The 20,679-nt window shown below is 59.8% G+C and overlaps 2 protein-coding genes across 2 annotated transcripts; both read right to left on the bottom strand.

Moving 5' to 3' along the window:
* Nucleotides 1-277: 277 nt before the first annotated feature.
* On the bottom strand, nt 278-6,647 carry CHRND (cholinergic receptor nicotinic delta subunit). Its single transcript, XM_090284990.1, has 12 exons — nt 6,460-6,647; nt 6,072-6,217; nt 5,635-5,679; nt 5,007-5,116; nt 4,678-4,833; nt 4,379-4,488; nt 3,370-3,570; nt 2,295-2,406; nt 2,062-2,176; nt 1,355-1,559; nt 1,148-1,251; nt 278-596 (listed from the first exon to the last, which is right to left on the bottom strand). The coding sequence occupies exons 1-12, from the start codon at nt 6,509-6,511 to the stop codon at nt 414-416; spliced, it is 1,539 nt and encodes a 512-aa protein (XP_090141116.1). The 5' UTR covers nt 6,512-6,647; the 3' UTR covers nt 278-413.
* Nucleotides 6,648-7,035: 388 nt separating this feature from the next.
* PRSS56 (serine protease 56) lies at nt 7,036-12,044 on the bottom strand. Its single transcript, XM_090269421.1, is given in 17 exon segments — nt 7,036-7,373; nt 7,375-7,474; nt 7,477-7,507; nt 7,903-8,009; nt 8,343-8,405; nt 8,485-8,647; nt 8,713-8,825; nt 8,828-8,890; nt 9,059-9,221; nt 9,472-9,614; nt 9,830-9,891; nt 9,893-9,962; nt 10,051-10,148; nt 10,547-10,582; nt 10,584-10,722; nt 11,118-11,303; nt 11,948-12,044. Coding segments are annotated over 17 exon segments (1,773 nt in total). The 3' UTR covers nt 7,036-7,234.
* Between the last annotated feature and the right edge of the window lie 8,635 nt (nt 12,045-20,679).

Genomic DNA, 20,679 nt, shown 5'->3' with positions numbered 1-20,679 from the left:
GACAGGAGCAGGGAAACTTGAGGAACCAGGAAGTGAGGGCACAGGGGCCTGCCTGCTCTACCCCCATTTGGGGGAGGGGAGGGAAGAAGAGGCCTCTTTCTCCCAGAGGGGTCCCAAAAGGCCATCCTGAGTGGCACTGAACCAGCCCCGTGTCTGCCCCGCCTGCCAGCTGATGTCCTCTCTCAGAAGTGGCTCCTGTCCTTATTTACTGACGCCTGGGCCTTCTCCCTCCTCTCCGTGGTCTCAGGAGCTAATCTCCAGGCTAGCCTTGCAGGGCCAGGAGCAGCCTCCCTAGGAAGAGCTTGTCCTTTCTCCAGCATCCCTGCCACCCCTGAAGGCCCATCCCTTTCAGGCCAAAAGCCCCACTGAAGCTGCGCTGGGAGCTGGGCCACACCGGGCAGGGCAGGCACACTCTAGATAAAGCGCTTGTCCTGCTCCCGGTAGGAGAAGGGGTCCCCGGGGAAAGGCTGGGGTGGGGGTAGGTTGTAGGCGCCCTGCAGGAAGATCCAGGCTGTGCCCACCACCATGATGGGTGTCACCACAAACAGGCAGAGTCGGTCCACTGTGCGGGCCACCCGGTTCCAGCAGTCCTTCTCCTGGGGACAGTGTCGGGGCAGAGACGGTGGGGTGAGGAGGGCCCTCAGACCACAGGCCCATGCCCCAAGCTGGGGCCCAGTGACAGGCATGGCCTTGGTGTATCTGTGGGTGCCGCCTCGGGCTTACAGCAGAGGGGAGGTGCTGCCTGTCCCCAGCAAGGGCCAGGCCCTCCTCCTCTGTGAACTGGAAAAAGGCACCCTTTCCTCAAGAGAAAATTTTAGAAAGTTACGTAATATCGAACAACCATATAAAGCTACCTTGTAAATGTCTGGCTGTGTCTGGAGCATCGGAGTTGGAGCTGAGCAGGGACAGAAAGTGACTGGCAGCCGGAAGAAAGAAGGGACCCGAAGGGCTGTCTGCAATGTGAAGCTGTGTGCCTGGCCCTGTGTGCTGCTACGGGTGCTAGGCAGGGACTCCCCATCTCTGGGGGGCCCAGATTCTGCACCCACTGTGAACCTCACAGAAGTTGGTGTGTCTCTGAGGGGAACTGTGTCACCCTAAGATAGGACACACTTGAACACCTGTACATGGCAGCCCTGTGGCTACGCACCTCGTTGTAATTGTTCTGGTCCCTCATGTGGCTGACGATGAAGTTGGCCCCATCCACAGCTGGCTTCAGCTCACTGAACAGCTCCTGCTGGGTCTGCTCAGAGCCTGCTGGGGGTCGGCCTGCGGACACAAGCCAGAGGTGGGCCCGTGGCCGACCCCCACCCCGCCTCCCACGGCCGGACAAAACCCCGAGCCGCGGGGGACCCACGCGCTGTGGTGGGACGCCGGGCCAGCCCATGGCGCTCGGACTGCTTCTCGAACATGAGGTCACTCCGGGACTTGAGCGAGAAGTATTCCTCCGCCTTGGAGATGTAGCCCAGGGAGCTGCTCCTCCGAACCAGGGCCCCGGGGCCAGGTCCGTCCTCCTCTGGGAGGGACATGTGCAGGAGCTTGGGCAGGGTCTCCAGGAAAAGCTGTGGCAGGTCAGGGGGACACGGGAAGGCCATTTAACCAACATGGGCTACCTTCACACATCCAGACATCTGAGACTCCATTTCCGGCTGCTACAAAGTGCTACATGAAGTTTTACAGACGCGCTCACCTGCGCAAACACCACCCAGAGAAGCCGTTGAACATTATCCCCAAAAGGTTCCCTTCCGCCTCCCCACATCAAGTCCCTCTCGCCCCCAGAGGGAACCAGCATCCCCACTTCTATCCCTAACGATTGGTTTTGCCTGCCCTTGAGCTTCATAGAAAGGAAATTGCGCGGTCTGTGCCCTTTGTGTCTGGCTTCTTTCATGTAACGCAGCACCTGGGAGAGCCGGCCACGCAGGCGGGCGTGTGTAGCAGTGGTTGGTGCTTTCACACTGCTGGGGAGCACCCCCCCCCCCGTGTGAAATCGCTCAGTGTTTCTACCCAGATCCCCGCAGGGCGACCTGGGCACAATGTCCAGCCTTGGACAATGACGGCCATCACCTTCTTGACCCCCTCGGACAGCACGTGGGTGCTGGGCGTCCGGAAGTGAATGTTGAGCACGATGACACAGATCACCACGACAATGGTCACCAGTACCATGCCAAAGAGCAGGAACCTGTGGGCACACACTTAGCCGGCAGTCTCTGGGGCATGGCGGGGTGTGGCATGGTGTGGTGTGTGGGGCGGGGCATGGCCGGGAGAGGTGGGCGGGGCGGGGCGGAGGGGGAACTTACTTGCCGATGAGGGGAATGGCTATGGACGTGGGGGGCAGCCGTTTGGAGATGAGCAGCAGGAAGACAGACTGTGCCAGGAGCACTGAGATGGCCATAGACGTCTTCTCGCCACCTGGGGGAGCCTGGACTTAGCTGTGACCTCTGCTGTGGACCCTACCCCACTGTTCACAAGGCCATGGTACTCTAATTAACATAATAGACTATGAAGCGAAAGTGACTGGGTTCAAATCCCAGCTCTGACGCTTCCTGGCTGGGTGACCCTGGGCTCGTAGCCTGTCCTCTCTGTGCCTCAGTTCTCTCAATGGTTAAATGTTGTGAGGACCAAGCGAAAGAGTGTGTTAAACTCCGGCCACTCCTCCTGGCACTGGGTAAGACCTCGAACAACACCAGCTGTCACCCTTAGCCAATGCCCTGCCACTCAGCCCTCCTAAATCACAGCCCTGTGTGTGTCTCTCCCTGCACAGACAGCCCCAAAAGAATACCCCAACTGCCAGCCATTCACTCAAAGACCCCGGCCTGGCACTGTCCTGCTCTTCCCCCCTGAGATCCTGAGCAAAGGGTGTGGTGGCTGCTGATGGCTCTGCCCCAGCACCCTGGGGCAATGTGCAACGTGCCTCTCCGCCTGGCTCAGCCAGGGGCAGGGGCGGGGTGGCATTGGCCTCTGGGACTCACCACGCCCTGCTCGTAGTAAATATTCTGCAGCCAAGTGAGGACAGATGATGGCACGGGCCCCTCCAGAACCAGGGGAGCGTGCACACCTGTCTCCAAAGCTGGGCTTCCCAAGGTCCCAGTATCCCCCCACTCTGACTCAGCTGCTGATGGCTCCTGGTGCCAGGCCACAGCCACACCTGGTGACCATGGCAGACCTGATTTCCACCCCAGCAGAGAGACAGTCTGGGGTCCTTGGCCCTGTCCATTTGGGGGATGTGGACAGGGTCAAAGAGCCCTCCCTCTGGCTGGCAACATGCCCCTCATGCCTGGAGCCTGGGCAGTGGTGCCCCCCAGGGGGAAGTGAGAGGCTGGGCCAGGACAGCCATTGCTCTGGTGGCTTTGGTGGCAGGGCACGGAGGCTCACAGTCAGCTGGCAGGTAGAAGACCAGGTTGATCATGAAGGAGATGAGCACGCAGGGCACCAGGATGTTGATGACGTAGAAGAGCGGCTTGCGGCGAATGATGAGGTAGAAGGTGATGGCCTGGTGGCCGGGAGTGTCCACGGGGACACTGGGGTCCATGTTGATCCTGGCGGGCCGGTGCACTATCTCCCACTCCCCGTTCTCTGAGGGCAGCACACGGATGCCTTGGGGTCAGGCCAGGCAAGGGGGCCAAGGGGGACCTCGGGGCAGGACGAGGGGCTGGTGGGATGGGCTACCCCCAGAGGTAGCCAGGCCTGTCTGCAAGGCCCTGGGTGGGGGCGACACTCAGGGGAGGGTTCAGGTTGTGGGGGGGGGGGTCTTTTCCTGGGGGTCGAGGTGAAGGTTTCAATCTGCAAGGGAGAAATTTTCCTCTGGGATTGATTTTTTTTCCTCCTTGGAAAAAAATAAAAGCTGAGGCCAATGCAGCTCAAATAAGGAGTCTTGGGGATAGCAAGGCAGTGAGAGTAAGAACCGCCTTCCCTAACCTGTGACGGAGCAGCAGGATGTGGATCTCCTCTGATGGACAGGAGCAAGCAGTGGGAGCCCCATAAAAGATCTGAGTCTGGTCACAAGTATGGAGTGGGGGGCATTGGGAGGGGGTGATGTACACGCTTATCAGGATGACAGCTGATGCCCCGACCATACCTCTGGGTGCTCTGGGGACAGGAAAACTAACAACCCCTCACCTGTCAGCCACATCCATCTCCAGGGACCCTGGCCTGGGCGGGGGGGGGGGGGGGCACTGGTGCCCTTCCACCCTTCCATCTCTGCCTTTGGGCCACAGTCCCCGGCCGGGCTTCTTTTTCTTTCCACATGCTGGATTCGTGTCCGTAAGTGCAAGTGTGCGTGTTTCAGGTGTGGGTGTGCAGACATGTCGGTGTGCCCATATGTGTATGCCTGGGGGACATCCTGCCTGCCCACCTGCCCACCCACCCCCGCTGCTCCCAGCACCTGTGAAGCCTTCGGGGTCGATGATGATCCACTCCACGGGGTACGAGCGGCCCTCTTCTTCTTCCTGCTTCAGGCTCAAGGTGATCTCCTTGGCCGTGTACTTGAGCGAACTGGGGAGGGCAGTGGGCAGAGGGTGGTTCTCAGCCACCGGCTGGGGCCACTAATGGGGAAAGGCCCCATGGTCAGAGGGGCCATTGTCGGGGAGGGGAGCTCCAATCAGGACAGAGCAGGAGCCTCTGCCGGAAGGTGGCCCTGGCAGCGTGCCCTGCGGGGAGGGGTGGCTGCAGCAGCAGGTGCACCTGAACTTGAGAGAGCAGTTCTGCCAGTCGAAGGGGAAGTCAGTGACGGAGATGGGGCAAGAAGAGCGGAAGATGGCGGGTGGCAGCCAGTACACGTAGCCCGAAGGGTAGAGCAGCACATTGCAGGAGTAGGAGATCTGGAAGGAGCCGTCATTGCTGGGGGACAGGGACAAGGGCCACAGTGAGCATGGACCAGCTTCAAACGAGCAGTGCTGGGGGACGCAGAGGCCCTAGGGCAGGCAGGAGCTTGGGGCTGGCGGGAGGGGCGCTGAGGCCGCAGGAAAGGAGGCAGAGCGACGTGGGGAGGCCAGGGAGGGCTTCGGCTCAACTTGTTCTCCAGCACGATGTCCGGGAGCCACACGAGATGAGCCGGCAGGCGCAGAACGCTGATGTTCCCGAATTCTTCGGCGTCCCACTGCAGCCGGCTGTCCGTCCAGCCCTGGAAGCCGGGGGGAAGGTCAGCAGTAGGCTCTGCCGTTGGCCCGGCTCCCTTACTCCCTGCAGTTTCCCCGAGGGAAGACAGGTCAGCATCTGGGGCCATGACAGAAGAGGTCTGGGGGTGGGTGGGTGCAGGTCCCCACATACGGCTGCATAGGGAGCACATGGCACAGCCACGGGACCATTATTTCTATTTGGACAGAGAAGACTTATGTCTATACTATGAGTTTCTGACAGGTGACAGAGGGGGTTTTCTAATAACATCAGGATACGATGACAATTTTCTTGCAGATGAAGAATCTCATCCACCCCAAGGCAGGCTCTGTCTGGGCTCGGGGCGGCACTAGGTGGAGGGAAGGGTGAATGGGCCATGGTTTCTCTTCAGGCAGGAGCCAGAGCCTCCTGGGGACAGTGTCTCAGGCAGGCTGGGGATCCCCAACCAGAAGCAGGCACAGGGCATCTAGACCCTGCCCCCTCACCGCATCCCACCCTCGGCTCTGAGTGGGATATTCTCCTTACATGCTCAATCCACACGTTAGTGGTGAGGGTCTCCTCAACTTCTTTCTGGAATCAGACAGGAGGGCTGTCCCCCAAGGGCCAGCATCATTCTTTCACGGGCTCGCATTCACGAGGCACCTCCTCCCCACGCCCACCCGCACCCCCCCACCCCAGGAAACCATGGCAACCGGCCCAAGCACTCAGGAGTGGGCAGGCAGATCAGGGAGCAGGAAGGACACATGACCTCTGAAGTGTGACAGAGTGGCAGCTGGAGGGGAGGGGCATCAGCCTGAGGGCCTGGGGGCAGCACAGGGTATGGAGAAAGAAGCTGCCATGGGCCGGGCCACCCTGGAGCCTTGAGCTTCCTCCATGGCCCTCCCAGTGTGGGAGAGAGCCAGACCTCCAGGAAGCTGCCCCTGCCCTTCCGTCCCCAGCCTGGCCCTGGAGGGGCAGCTCACCAGGGAGATGAGGTTGGAGAGGGTGAGAGCCAGGAAGATCTCCACGCTCTCATCTTTGTGAGCCACGGGCCGGAGCTCCTTGTTGTAGCCTTTCTCCTTAAACAGGTGCCGGATCAGCCGCTCCTCCTCATTGAGACCCCAGCTGCCTGGGGGTGGATGGGACAGGGACAGGGACAGGGTGCCTGCTGGCCAGGGTCCAGGAAGGAAGCTGCCCGGAGGTCCTGCAGGGGCACCCATCCACTCCCCAGAGTGCTGGCCCTCCAAGAAGAAATGGCAGTGGGAGTGGGGAGGGGGCCTGAGGCTGGGGGTGGGGGAACCACCATGTAGGAAGGGCAGGAAGGGACCGTGCTGTGGGGGACATGGGGGGTGGGGTGATGTCCAGTCTTACCACGCACGACCAGGATGGCCAGCAGCCCCAGCACTAACACAGGCCCCTCCATCCTGCCCCTCCGGCTAGGCGCTGCGTCTGCTCCTCCTGTCTACTGGTCTGGGGATGTGGGAGAGTGGCAGCCGGGACAGGTGCAGAGTGGGGGTGGAGGGACCAAGGGAAGAGGCAGCCGGAAGTGCAATCCGATACCTCTGGGCTCTGCTGCAGGGTAGAAAACCCTGGGCAGGTGATGAGGGGGTGGGGACAGGAATTGGCTAGTGGGGCAGAAGCCCAAGGACATGAGGCAAAGATCCCAGGCTAGGGGTCCCCACAGCTAGCAGTGGGGTGAGAGCTGGGGGAGGCACTGGACCCTGGGGGCAGTACTGGTCAGCCAGGGACAGGGAAATGGCGACAGGCAGATCCGCTACCATTTCTGGGGAGGCAGACAGGTCTGCTCCGATGGGGCTTAGCAGCCTTCTGTGTCCTTGTGACCTCTGTCAATTGCTCCTTGAGGCTGGCCCCTACTTGGCCTCACTCCTAGAGAGCTAGTATCCCCTCACCCAGTTTCCATCCCAAGAAAGCTCCAGAGTTGCTCCGTGCATCATAAATAAGATTTATTAAAGCAACTGTGATTTTCTGATGACTCATCTGCTAAGACACATGGGGCCCAGGACCCCCATCCCACCCCACACGTCTGGCCAGTTGTGGCCATGACAGTTTGTCATCCTGCTCCCTGACCACTCCCGGCCCCTGGGAGCAGTAGATCCTGGCCAGGGGCTAGGGGCACAGACATGGCTCATGGCTGCTTGGCTGGGGGCACCTGAGAACTAGGTGGGTGGTGTTCCTTCCCCCCATAGGCTCTGGCTCTGTCTCACATCCGTCCGGGCTCCTTGGGGCTCTCTGCCTTGGCCTGAGCAGCCAAGCGGAAGGCCCGCAGGAAGGCTTCGAGCCAGTGTGGCTGCCTCCAGGCCCACCAGACCACCGAAGACCACAGGCCAGCGCCCCAAGTCAGCCCGAACCCAGGCTTGGAAGAGCGAGTTACGGTCTTGGAGCCCAGATCAGCCAGGACCTGCAGATGGAGGAGGGCCCTCAGGGGCCCACAGCCCGACTCCTGGTTCCCTCCTCCTGGCCTTCTAAACTCTCACCCAAACCCACCCCCTTCCTTACCCTGCACAACCCTGCACACTTCCTGCTCACTTGGACACCCCCATAAGCCCCTCTACTCCCCCCTCCCCCCTCCCCACCACACCTTCACACCCACCCAGCACCCCAGCTCACACAGAGCTGCCCTCCCAGCCCCTTCCCTTTGGACTCTGCTCCCCCTGCTCCCACCCGGGGCTGCAGGGGGGAAGGTCCTCCTTCCTGCCGGGGAGGGTGCCCCTTCTGTCCCCCTACCAATCAGGGCTGACCCGCGTTCGCCTTCAGAGACCACTGTGAAGGAGTCTGAGAAGCCTAGCGACCTACCTCCTGAAAGTCCATGGCCAGGCGCTCCGAGGGGACCTGCAGAATCCAGGCATGGGTGTCCTGGAGGGTGGCCAGCTTCTGCCGCAGGGGCTCCAGGCCAGGGCAATCTGCAGAGAAAGAGAGACACCAGCAGGGAGTCCCCACCAGTACCTCAGGACCACCCCCCAGGGGGCAGCTTCCCACGCTCAGGATAGGGAGACAGAGGCTCAGAGCGATGAAGTGATAACACAGAGCCAAGCATTTCCTGACACTGATGAGGGCCCAAAGCCCCAAGGAGCCCCAGAGAGTCATCCGCCTGCTGCAGGGGATGGGGAGAGCGGGGCTGCCCGTGGCCCCATGGGGCAACTGCTTCCCAGCGCAGATCCCAGGAGACTCTCCTCCGGACCTCTGCCAGCTCTCGGCCTACTTCCCTGGCGACAGCCGACAGGCGGCGTGCTTACCGTGCGCGTCTCGCCGCTGCTCTGGCCTCCGCGTCGGCAACCCCGCGCCTGCAGCGGGCGATCCTGGGGAATCACAGGATTAGGGGAAAGCCTCGGCCGCGCAGGAGTGGGACCGGGGCTGGGCTGCGAGGGCTTGGGGTACCTGGGTGCAGCCGCTGCTCTCGGGCGGGGTGCCTAGGAAGCTCCCGGAGCGACGGAGCGCGGCGAGCCGGGGCCGGAACCAGGGGCCACATCCCCGGGCGCGGGCCGAACAGCTCCTGGGCGCTCCGCAGCAGCTCGGACTGTGTGTGGGCCAGCGAGCGAAGCTCTGCGGGCGGGACAAGATTGCTGGAGGTCAGACGTGGGCCCGGACCCCTGCTCCCCGGCCCGCCCCGCCCCGCCGCCGGCGCTGCAGGCACTGCCGATGCGCTAGGGGCGCACCGGTGCCCCTGCTTCCCGGGCACAGGTGGGAGGAGAAGGTGCAGGGTGGGACAGCGCTGCTGGGGGCTCCTCGGGAGGTTCCCAGGCCAGAAGCTCCCTGCAGCTGGGCTCTCGGCTGGAGGGGGCCGCTGCGGAGACCCGCAGGGGCCAGTTCACCCCCGCCCCCCGCCCCCATTTTGAGTTCTCACCCCGGAAACCCTGCCCTGGGGGGAGACCGGCTTTCGGGACGCAGAGCGGGACTGAGGGTAGGCAGAATGGAAACCAGATCGGGCTCGTCCCAGAGCGGGAGCACTCACTGCTCACCTGCTCCTGGAGCCAGGCCTTGAACATGGCCACACGGGGGTAGACCCCAGGCTTCCCTGGCTCCCCGCATCCGTCCCCCCAGGAGGTGACTACATACAGGACCTCCCTGGGGCGGGGGTCAGGCTCAGAACAGGTGAGGGGGCCTCCGAAGTCACCCTGCGGGGGCCCAAGCCAAAACGAGGCAAGAGAGAGGGCACTGCATCACCCCCACCCATGTGTCAGCCTTACACCTGGCAGGATAAGCCAGCTCGGAGCTCTCCTGGGGTTGCCAGTCCTGTACCCATTTCAGCCACGAGGACACTGAGGCTCAGAGAAAACGAGTGACAGCCTGGCTGTAGAAACAAAGCAGGCTGTCCTGCCCCAGGCGGCGGCCCACCAGCGCGCTCCGACCAACTGGGGCTCCTACCTGGCAGGAGTCGATGCTCCCGGCCAGATAACCAGCACAAAACATGGTGCTGCGGTGCAGGCCGGGCCCCAGGGCCCTTCGGCAGGTGTCAGCGCTGAGCAGGGGCACGCGGGCCTCCCTCACGGCCTCAGCCTCGGGCCGGTCTACAGGGAAGCTGCCACGGGGCTCAGGCCTGGAGGGCAGGGCCTCCGCTTTCAACGGCCCCTTTGCCACCGCGTCCCCTGATTCCCTCCCTTTTGCGAGCTCGGGCAGCAACTTTGCGAAGACAGCTAGGCGGAGGTCCGAGTCCTTACTCGCCGGCCTCTCCAAACTCCACCAGCCACGTGCGCGGCTTGCCCAGGCCTGGCCCTGCCGATACCTTCGGAGAGAGCCCCCCAGCCCGCAATGGCGCAGGCGGTGCCGGCAGGGGGCTCCCGGGTTTCCTGGGGGGCTCGCAGGCGTCCACAGTTGCACCAGGGCAAGGTCGCTGTGGAAGGTCCGCGGGTCAAACTAGGGCAGGAGCGGCAACGCAGTGCCAACGAGGTGTGGGGTGAAGACCCCGTTCCCAGCTCCGAGGCCGTCGGGGCTGCCCTCTCCCCTTAGGGTAGGGCAGGATGCAATCCACCCGCACTTCCTCCCATTGCTCCTCCCGGGGCCTCGGGGCCAGCTTCACCGTCCCCAGAAGCTCGTTCGGGAAGCTGCGGGGCGAAGGCTGGGCGATGACTCGGGGCCAGGGTGCGGCGAGGTTCCGGGAGACCCTGCTCCCCGCCCAGGGGCACCACGCAGGGAGGCCGCCCGCCGGGTTGTTTCCCCGTCTGGGGGCAGGGAAGGCGGGCATGGGAGAGGCCGCTCCAGAAAGTGGGCCGAGCCCGCACCCTGGGTGCGCGGCGTGGACGCCTCGAGGCCCGGGAGCGGTGGAGCAGTTGGGTCCGGGGGGCCGGGAAGCCGGGGAGCCGGGGCGCCCGGGAGGGGGGCTGTCGCCGCCAGGGGGCAGCAGAGAACGGCCCTGGCGCGTGTCGGCCACCCAACGATCTAGGAAGAGTCGGACCACGAGTTGGGGACCCGGACGGGGCAGGGGCCTGGGGGCCCGGCGTACCCGGCAAAGCAGTGCGCCGCTGTGAGCATCCAGGACGCCGCCACACAGGGGCTGCCCGTTGAGTTGCAGCCTCACCAGGCAGGACCAGGCCTCAGGCCCTGAGCTGCCCCCCACAATGCGGCCCTGGGCCTGCGTCACATTGACGGGGTCCTGACGCCTCTCGCCACACAGCCCTGCACAGGTGGAAGCGCTGCCATGAGAGACAACTCCTGGCTGCTCTCACCAGCCAGCCCCCTCCAGGGTCCACCTGCTCTCAGCCCTGCCCCCTTGAAACTGTTCTGCACCCAGGGCCGGCTGACAAACAGACCTTTTGAGCTTACTGCGACTCTCCCACCTTTCCTCTACCCCAGGCTGGGCCCAGCCCTCTCTCTGCCCTGGGTTCCCCGTCTCTTGCCCACCCCTAGCAGCCAGGGTCTGTTTCAGCAGCTGTGAACTTCTCGCTGTTCACCACAGGGGCCCAGACTGCTCCTGCTTCCCTGCCCTTGCGCCAGCTTGCCCAGACCCTGGCACGCATGCCCTCTCCGCTCGGAGAGACCTTCTGTCTCCCAGAGGGAGTCGAGTCTGAATGGGGGGGATGGGGTGGACGGGAGAACAGCCGGAGCAGTGGGTGCAAGCTCACCTGCGCAGGGCGTTGTGTGGTTGGTACAGCCTTGGCACTCATGCAGCCTCTGCTGGATCTCCATCGCCACTAGATTTACCGCCCGCCGGGCGCTCCTCTGGGCAGCCTGCAATGCCTTTGTCCCCTGGGCTGACAGAGCTGCTGGGACATGGGGCACAGCCATGCGTGATTGGGGGAGAGCCGCAGGCTTGTCCTCTGTGCCCCAGCTCTGAGCCCTGCCTTGGGAGACCCACAGGGGAAGAGGCTGGACTCCAGGAGCACTGGGGTGGAGTGGGGGGAGACGGGCCCAGGGGCCCAGGGGCCCAGGGACCAGCACTCAGAGCTGATGGTTCTGGATTCCCAGCCCAAGGTAGCTCTGCAATTCAATCAAGCTGCACTGGGGTCTTTGCTAAGGGTCTCTCCTTAAAAACCTTGAAGGAAAAACAGCTCCCTGAAGGCACAGACACCGCGGAACCAGACATACTGACACAGAATGACTGGTTGGATTGCCCACCTTTGGGCCCACAGAGCCAAGGGGATGCTCTGGGTCTTCTCCCCCTTGCTGAACCTGGAAATGTCCCAGTGCATACCCTGGCTGGCTGCCCATCTCTTTCCACCCTCATCTCCTCCCTCCCTCTCCTAACCAGTGTTGCTGGCCCCCCCTCCCGGCAGGGTGGGTCAGGGGAAGCCAAAGGACCTTGTGAATATCAGTGGTGAGCTCCCCTTCCTTCTTCCTCCTCCCAGGACCCACTTCCTCTCCACTCCTCCCTCCTTGGCCACGCCCTCAGACCCTCCCGGCTCACCTTGCAGGGTGCTGGGGGGCAGGCACATGTACAGAGGGTGCCGGTGGGCAGAAGGTGGGTCTGGGAGGGACAGCAGCAGCAGCACAGCCAACAGCATGGTGACCAGAAGCTGGGGCACCAACCTTGTCCTATTTCCCACCGGGGGGGTCCACCCTCCAGGCCCTTATCCTGTGGTGCCTGCCTTTCTGTGCCCCGGGGCACTGAATTCTTGTCCCTCAAACCACCTGACCCTCTTCTCTCAATCAAAGTTACCACTTCCCTTGGCCATCCCTCACCTGGTCCTTCACTACTGGAGCCCACAGGGGAATGGGGCTTGGGGGGCTACATAGAGGAAAGACTGGCAGAGTACTGGCAGTGGGTCAGGGCTGAGGGAGGGCACAGGGTAGTGGGTTTGACCGTCACCTTTGAAGTCTCATCATCTGGCTCTGAGGCCCCCACTTCTGTCAAAGGAGCCCTTGTTTCTGCAGTTCCATCAAAGGGGCCTGGACAGCCCAGAGAAGCTGCCGGTTGGGCTGGAGGCCAGGCAGAGAGGGGCCGATGGGCAGGGGTTGGCTCTGTCTCCAGGACTCAGATGGGGGTGTTTGCATTTGTCTTGACTCCCCGAGGAGTTCACAGCTATGCTGGGGGCAGATACTCTTGCAGGGAGGTGGGCAGGGGGTGCCTGAGGGTCCTCTGCAGCCTCAGCCCCTGAGTAGGTGCCCGAGCTCCGTGCTCCTCTGCCCCTAATTGCTTGGCCGCATCCCTGCCCAATGTGGCCATTTCTAAAGATGATCAAAGCACCCTAGTTAGTGCAGTAATTGCCATACTGGGGGGAGTGGGGTGGGCATAGGCATAGGCAAGCAGACATGGAGTGGCCTCCAGTTCATGCCGCTGATTTCAGGAAGGCGGGAGATGAAAGGCCCCACCAGTGGCCCAGTTAGGGGAGGACCAGTCCCAGCAGCTCCTGACGCTCTCCCAGGCCCCAGGCCCCTGTGCAGGGCCCGCTCTGTCTGTCCAGCATTGTTCTCAGTTGCTATGACCCTGACCTGGCAGAGGGGGTCTTCTGGAGTCTCACAGGAAGGGCCACAAATGGACAGCTTCTCCCGGGACCAAGTCCCCACCTGAGGGCAGAGAGAAGGTATCCTTCTTCTCCACAAAATGTCCTGGGGTCAAAAAAAGAATTCTGTCACCCAGTTCATGCCGCTGGTTCCAGGGCAGCTTTGCCAGGCCTGGTCCTCCCCCAGAGTGGGTTCTGTCACAACATCTCGTTGGGAACACACCGTCCTTTCTTCTCCAGCCTTTGTTCTTCTGCACAGGTGAGCCTGCCCCACGTTACGAGTCAGAGCCCCAGACCTGCAGAGGTGATGGGCGAGATGCAGAAACGCGGCAGCCAACTCCAGCAGCTTCTCCAGCCTCTTCCCTCCTTGCCACTGGGCAGTGCAGAATGGGTCTGGCCTCTTTTCCTCCCCCAAACTCGGTCCCCCCTCAATCACTGTCATGTCCTGGTGGTCCCCCACCTCTCCAGGCACTGATCACAAAGAGAGGCCCACCCCTCAGAACTCCCCTGGGGGTTGCCCGCCATCCCATGGTACCCTGGAGTCGGCTTCTACTGGCTCCTGAGAGACCGTCATGGTCCTCTCTTCCCAAGCCTCTGTTCAGTGACATCGCATTGGTAGCTTGAAATCAGCCATGAATTTGCACCATGGAAATCAGCAGACACCACAGATTAGAGCTCTTTTTCCTGGAGAACCAGAGTTCGGCCTTTATGAGCACACCATTCATTATACAAACTGTCCCCAGATAGGAAGTGTGGCGGTCCTCTCCCCAGGTAACAGCACACTTCATAAAAATAGTGCCTCTGATTCAGGTACATCAGGAAAATGCTGCCTGGGTACCGAGTATGCTGAGTGAATGTTATGAAGTTGGAAATTACCCTATTCATCAGAATATCTATCCTAGGTAGAAACTATATCTAGATAGGGTATATCTTTTTCTCTATAATCTCTAAATTCTTGCGGGGTGGGGGGGTTCAACATGCCTGCATTTGAGAAACTGTCCAAAGGACAATTATCTGTGGTTTCATGAGAGAGCCATCAAGGTAGTAGACCCAGAAAGCAGAGAAGGTGGTAGGGATGCTTCACAGTCCCTGGCATTGCTTCTGGTTGCAGAAAAGGAGCTAGAGCCGTCAGGGCCGCAGCTGAGGTTCTGGGACTCCGTGGCCCAGGCAAGCCCGAGCAGGTGCCCCTGCCTCTCTCCCCACCAAAGAACAGAGAGTTAGGGGAGACCCCCCCCCCCCCGCTTGCATGCTCACTGCAGCTTCTTAAACTTGACCTGGGCCCAGAGAAGGAAGAAGAGCTTTGTAGCCAGCAAGGGATTGGAGTTTCCATGGACAACGGTCAGGAGAAGGTTCTAACCTGGAGGTGGGGACGGCTCAGAATCCAGCCGTGTGTTGGGAAAGAAGCTGCCGCTCCAATGAGAGAAGACCCTGGCCCAGCACAGTTGGGGTGGTGCCTGGAAAAGTCCAATCAATTTAACTCTATATCCTGACGCGTGGAGAGTCCCCAGTAAGCTGGTGAGAGCCTTGGCAGTGTGAGCTTGGTCAGGTGTCCTGTCTGCTGTAGGAGGCAGGGCTTCCTGTCTCCTCCCTGTGTGTCCCCAGTACCTGGGACAGAGCCTGACACACTGCTTGCTAAACAAAAGGAAATGGCAGCGGTCAGCACTTGACCCCCCTTCCTGCTCCGGAGCTGAAATCCCTGCTTCCTGTACGTCAACCTCAATCTGCCCAGATCGGCCCCTGGGACCCCACACCCTGTCAGCTCCCCGTCCATGCAAGGGTGGGCCTGGGCTGCTGCCCCTCTCCTTCTTGCCCACACCAGTCTGCTCATCCTTTTCTTCTCCCTTGGAGTGTGGGTCCAGGGGACAGAGGTGATATCGCTTGTGTGTGCGCGTGCGGGGTGGGGGGCAGTAGGTACCAGCACTCTCCACAGAATGCGGCCACCCAGCCTCAGGCGGCAGAGCTGGGGTCTCCCCTCCACTGCTGTTCCCACGTTCTTTCCTCTTTGCCTCCCCAGTTTTTCAGGGCATGTGTGTGGCCATCAGGGTACAGGACGGATGCAGAAGGGACTCCAGGGACCTGTAGTGACATCTGCAGCCTCTGGATTCTCAGCCTCCCCTCCAGGCTCCAGGCTCCTGCCTGGGAGGGGAGCTGGCCTCGTCTGCCATTGGCTGACCTTTCTGGCCTGGTCCTCCCAGGCCACCGAGGCCACAGCTGCCCCACCTTGATCCCTCCAGCAGGTGGAGGAGGCCAAGTCTCAGATGCAATTCCCACTCCAAGAGGAGGGAGGGAGAGAAATTTGGACCTTTTTGTCTCTGGAAAACCCCAGCAGGCTCGTGTCGGGAGGCTCCAGTGGGTGAGCACAGACCCCTCTCTAGGAGCAGAGGAAGAGGGTGGGGCACCCTGAGCTTCTGGAAGTGGGGAAGACAGAGCCAGGTGCTTGCCAGCCTGAGACAGAAACTGTCTTTCCAGGTCTCTGCACTTGTCCTCCGGGCAAGGACTTTCCTCTTTTCCCTGCTCAGGACCCTCCATGTCATGGTCCTGTTCACCACTCCCTTCCCCCCAAACTGCCCTGGCCTTCCAGGCCCTACTGGGAGATGGGCAGAGGCTGATGGCAGGGAGACTTGTCTAAAAGCAGACTGACTCCAGGCTGTGTGTCTTAGTTCTTAAGTTGAACCATATGATGTTGACATTCTTTCCACCAAAATGATCAGAGATATTCAAAAGAGCACTGGACAGCCTGCAAGCCAAGTGTCGCTGGTTCGATTCCCAGTCAGGGCACATGACTAGGTCGCACGTCAGGCCCCCAGTTGGGGGTGCGAGTGAGAGGCAACCACACTGTGATGTTCTCCCTCTCTTTCTCCTCTCCCCTCTCTCTAAAAAATAAATAAACAAACAAACAAGTAAATAAATAAAAAATTTTAAAAAGAGCACTGGAACAGCTTTATATAAATCTATGTCAGTACTCACAATGCATAGTAAGTTACACCTTTCTTCCCACTGAAGCATGATGGAAACCTTTAGGTAAAGTGGGCATGTCTAGGCAAAATTATTTTAAGTTGCAAATGTATACAATTCGAATATCACTGTTCAACCTTCTGATGAAAGGAATGCAAACCATGTCACGAGTCTGCCTGCTCATTCTCCTTGTCTGTCTTTTGTCTTCCTCTCTTGTGACCCATCAGTTTTCGTTCCCTTTGTCATTTTGCTATCAGCCGAGTTTCTCTGAAACTGGCTAGTTTAACGCCTTCCATTTTTACTATAATATTCAAATTTCTCCTCCTCCTCCATGATAGGTTCTCCCTAAGCAATTTTTTTTTTCTTATTGCTTCCAGACCTTTTTGTTAGCATAAAATGATCTTTTTAGAAAACACTGTCTTTTTGATGAAGAGACATTCACTGGAGTCGTGGTTTCCCTTTGGTGTTACTTCCATTTATTTCCTCTTGTTAAAATAAAATTAGATTTAATAAATTATAGTTAAAATAGTTAATCAGATCCCTTCTTACAGCAATATTTCTATCCATTTATCTCTCTAAGCTTCTATCTGCATCAATGCAAAAGAGATTTCTGGAAATGGTGGTTATTCATTAATCATGGCTATTTCTGATAGGGAGATTTATTTTTATTTTGTTTCGCTTTTTACTGTCTTCTTTGTGCTTTCCCCTGTTGCTCAAATTCTTTAAAGCCAGCAGGGAGCATTTGTACAAATGGAAAACCTGAAGAGTATAAGAGAACCATGCGGGGCCTCAAGAAGAAACCTTATCAACGACACAAAGCCTGTTGATATGACATTTCACCCAATGAATATTAATGTCAAAAACTGGTTAAAGATAGGGGATTCTGTGGGGCTCCTTGTATTACAATTTCATGTATTATAAACCTTTATAATAACTATTGAGACAGGTGTTACCAGACCTATTTTACAGATAAGGCCACTGAGGCTCAGAGAAGGTGAGTGACATGGTCAAGACCACATCGCTACAAACTGGAGAAGCGGAGATTAAGAACGGTTCTGCCCGTCGCTGAAGGTCACCCCCCTGACCTCTGCCCAGCCCTGCCTCCTGAGCCCGCAGATGCTCCTAGACTGTGCAACCTGTCGGGTCTTCAGGGGCCCAACACAAAGGTCAAAGTTCTTCTAGAAAGGGAGGAGGGCTCGCCGCGACGAGGGGGAGAACAGCTGCGCCAAGGCAGGAGGCGGCCAGGCGGGGTGGCTGTGAAGGCACCTGGGGCTGGAGGTGGGGGCCTGCAAATGTCAAGCAAAGCAGAGGGTGGGAGACCGGGGACCCTGGGGGGTTGGAGTGAGGGGGAAGAGGAGAATCCAGGACCACGGATGCCACCCAAGTTTCTCCAGCACCCTTGTCGCACCCCCAGGCAGCTTTACCACCCAGGACACCTGAGGTCCGGGGGGAGGTCACGTCGGGGGTGCCCCAGCCACTCTTTCTGAGTCCAGCTGCCAAGCACAGCGTAGAGGGGGGAGTGCACAGACTCCAGGGACTGCTGGGCAAGGCGTCACCGCCCCCAGGCTGGGCCTACTGGTCCACTGCCTGGAGCTCCAAGCCCATCCTGGGGCGGGGGAGGGCAGCAGAGGCCAGAGGCCAGGGCAGCAGAGGACCAGAGGCCAGGGAGTGGAGGATGGAGCCAATATATCCCCCGAGGCAATTATGGCGCTGAGCGAGGCATAAATAAGGCGCTTTGCCTGCCTGCAGCCTCCCCTCCCTTACACACACACACACACACACACACACACACACACACACACACAGAGCCCATTTTCAGGGTAATGGCTTTGCGACAGCAGAAATTATCTGCAGCATTAGAGGCAGCCAGGCTGGGTGGGGAGGGGCACAGGCTGGGTTTTCTAAAAGAGGAAGCAGGTGCCCATGGGCTAGGAACTGGGCCCCCGGGGATGCTGCAGGGCTAGGAGGCGTGGCAGGAACCGCAAAGGGCTTGGTGACTGGCAGGGCCAGATGGACAGCCCCTGCCTCTAGTGCCCATGGCTCTTTCCTTCCTGCTTCCAAGGCCTGGAAGTGGACAGATCACCAGGGGCACTGACTCGGGACCTGGCACCACAGCTGAGCAGCTCCCTGCTCCTGTTCTAGTCCCTGGGTTGCATCCTGCTGACAGCCTAGAGAGAGGCACCCGGGGTGACAAAGGGACCCAAGGGAACCCCAGGAAGGACACGTACTGTGGGTTTGGTGATGGGGATGGCAGAGTTGGCATCAGTTGACAGTTTTCATCTGTACTGTCATGGAAATGAGGGCCGGGGTGCCCAGCAGTGCCAGGGAGGAGGCGAATCAGGAGGGAGTACCCCCTCCTGCCCCAGATCAGATAACTGAAAAGAACCATCACCTGGTCTTCAGAAAATGCCTCTCAATGCCCACTGCAGGTACAGATGTCCCTGTCCTCCCATAGTCAGCTAGCCTTGGTCGGGGCAGCAAAGCCTCCGTAAAGAAAGAGGGGCAACTGGACCTTCCAGGCTGCTTGATACCCTGAGGCTGCGGTACTGTGGGAATGGGGCTGATCCCTGCGCTCCCCAGTATTCCACCCTGGAACTCAGCCAGGCCTGGTGTCTGTCATGGGGTCGCTGGCAAGGCATGCCCATCAGCCTGACAAGAAAGCCAGGCTCCATGACTCTGGCAGTGGCAGAGCACCCTGCCACCTGCGGGCACACCCATATTGCATTTGCTGAAACACATTGCTCGAGAAAATAAATCCTGCACACATGATTAATGGGAGATAGGGAGGCAGGCAGCCACCACAAAGAGTCACTGGGGAAATGGAGTGACAGTTGGGCACAAAGCCAGTACAGCCATGGGGCCTCTGGGAAGGGGCTCTGGCCACTGCACAGCTGCTGGGGTCACTGTGGCCCTGGCATTGCCACCAAACAGGGAGTCTGAGCCTACAAGCCAACAAGGCCCCTGGAGGCTCAAGGCCAGTCCCCAGCTTGGCTTCCCATCATGGAAGGTGGTGCAGAGGGGGTGGATCTTGAACTTGGAGTACCTCTGACTTGGGCTGACTGCTCCTGGTGATTGGGGGTCCCCACAAGCCAGATAGGGGAGTAAAGCCAGGGTCCCAGGAGAAGCAACAAGGTGGGGGGGAAGAAAGGATTTCCCTTCTGGCCAGCTGTGAGTCCTTGAGCAAACCTCCTCCCATCTCCGAGCCTCAGTCTCCTCACCTGTTCAACGGAGCGAGTTCCAGTGCCTCCCTCAGGAGGAGGTGTACGGGCACAGCTGGGCCACTCAGGCTGCAGAGAGACAGTCTCCTCATTGCTCGGGGAGTGCCCAGTGGTTCAAGCGCCACGCTGGGTAACTGGCAACACCTGCCGAACACCTGCCCGATTACAAACATTCTCATTCTGTAACTACTACTCCTGCTCAGGACATTTTAGCCTATAGATCCGTGCAAAAGCATGCTTATGAGATGATGGGTATGCAGAGATGTTCACTGCAACATTGTTAGAAGGAGTGAAAAAGAAGCAACCACCCAGTTACTCACCAAAAAAGGACTCAGTTAAATAACCCGTGTGCAGCCACACAGTGGAATACTATGCAGCCGTAACAAAGGAACAAGGAGTTTATGAAACAAATGTCAGGATAGATTTAGCGAGAAGAAACTGCAGAGCAGTATACGTAGTATGCTACCATTTGTATAAGGAAGGAGAAAATGAAGGAGCATAGATTTTTTTAATTTTCTTTAGAAAACTGCACAGGAAGTTACTAAAAGTGGCCACTTCGGCTATGTGGAGGGGAGCAGGAATCAGGGGTGTGGGGACGGGGTGGCAGAGAGGCTTTGATTTTGAATCATTTGGATGTATTTTCTACCAATTTTTAAAAATAAATAGTTAAGTGATTTTTTTTTTTCTCCTGGAGGGCAAAGCACAGGTTGGTGGGAGAGGGGGAGGACGGGGGGAGTGGGTTAAATTTAGATTCCACCCCCACCCCCCCGCCCCGCCAGCTGGGGTGGCCTAGGAGTAATTATTCTAAACAAACCAGATTCGGGAACAGTCCATCCATGAACCTTCAGGGATCAGAGGGTCAGAGGAGGTGACCTGCCCCAGGGGTGGTCTCCCCCGGCCCCGGACTCAGCGGGACTCAGCTCCGCGTCGCAGGAAGGCCGAGCGCTCCGCGGGTGGGGCCTGGAGGAGGGACCGGAGCCGAGGGCCGCGGCCGCAGCTAGAGCAGCACCGCGGAGAGTGTCTGGCGGGACGCCGGCCCCGGCGGAGGGCCGGGAAGAAGAAGGCGCGCGGCTTTGCGCAGCGCGCTCGCTCGCTCCGGGGCCGCGCCGCACGCCGTCCAGTTTCGGCCCAGCGGAGGTCCCTCCTCCCGAAGGGTGGGGCGCGGCGGGTCCGGGGCCACGAGGACAGGGCAGGCGTGGGGCGCCTCCTGGTGGCGCTCCCTGAGACACGCAGGCCCTGAAGGGCCGGGAAGCCACGGACCAAGCCCCAGCACCCCAGGGAGGTGGGGGGACTAAGTATTGGGACAAGGGATTTGAACCTAGGAGATTCAGGGGGAGATCTCAGGGCCGTTGATGGAAGGTCTCAGTGATCGTGGCTCCTCCCAGTGACCACCCCCCCACCCCCACCCCCGACTATGGACTGTGGGAGTCTCTTCCAGAAGCACCGCGCAGATGGCGACCCAGCCCTGTGCCCAGCAGAAGGGCACAGCCTCTGCCCTGTATTCTCCTGGGGTCCTGGGGGCG

This window comes from Furipterus horrens, unplaced genomic scaffold (genome assembly GCF_987537825.1).
Source record: "Furipterus horrens unplaced genomic scaffold, mFurHor1.1.pri manual_scaffold_1, whole genome shotgun sequence".
Lineage (NCBI taxonomy): Eukaryota > Metazoa > Chordata > Mammalia > Chiroptera > Furipteridae > Furipterus > Furipterus horrens.
Note: the sequence above shows the minus strand (reverse complement) of the source record. Positions and strands in the feature narration are given on the sequence as shown.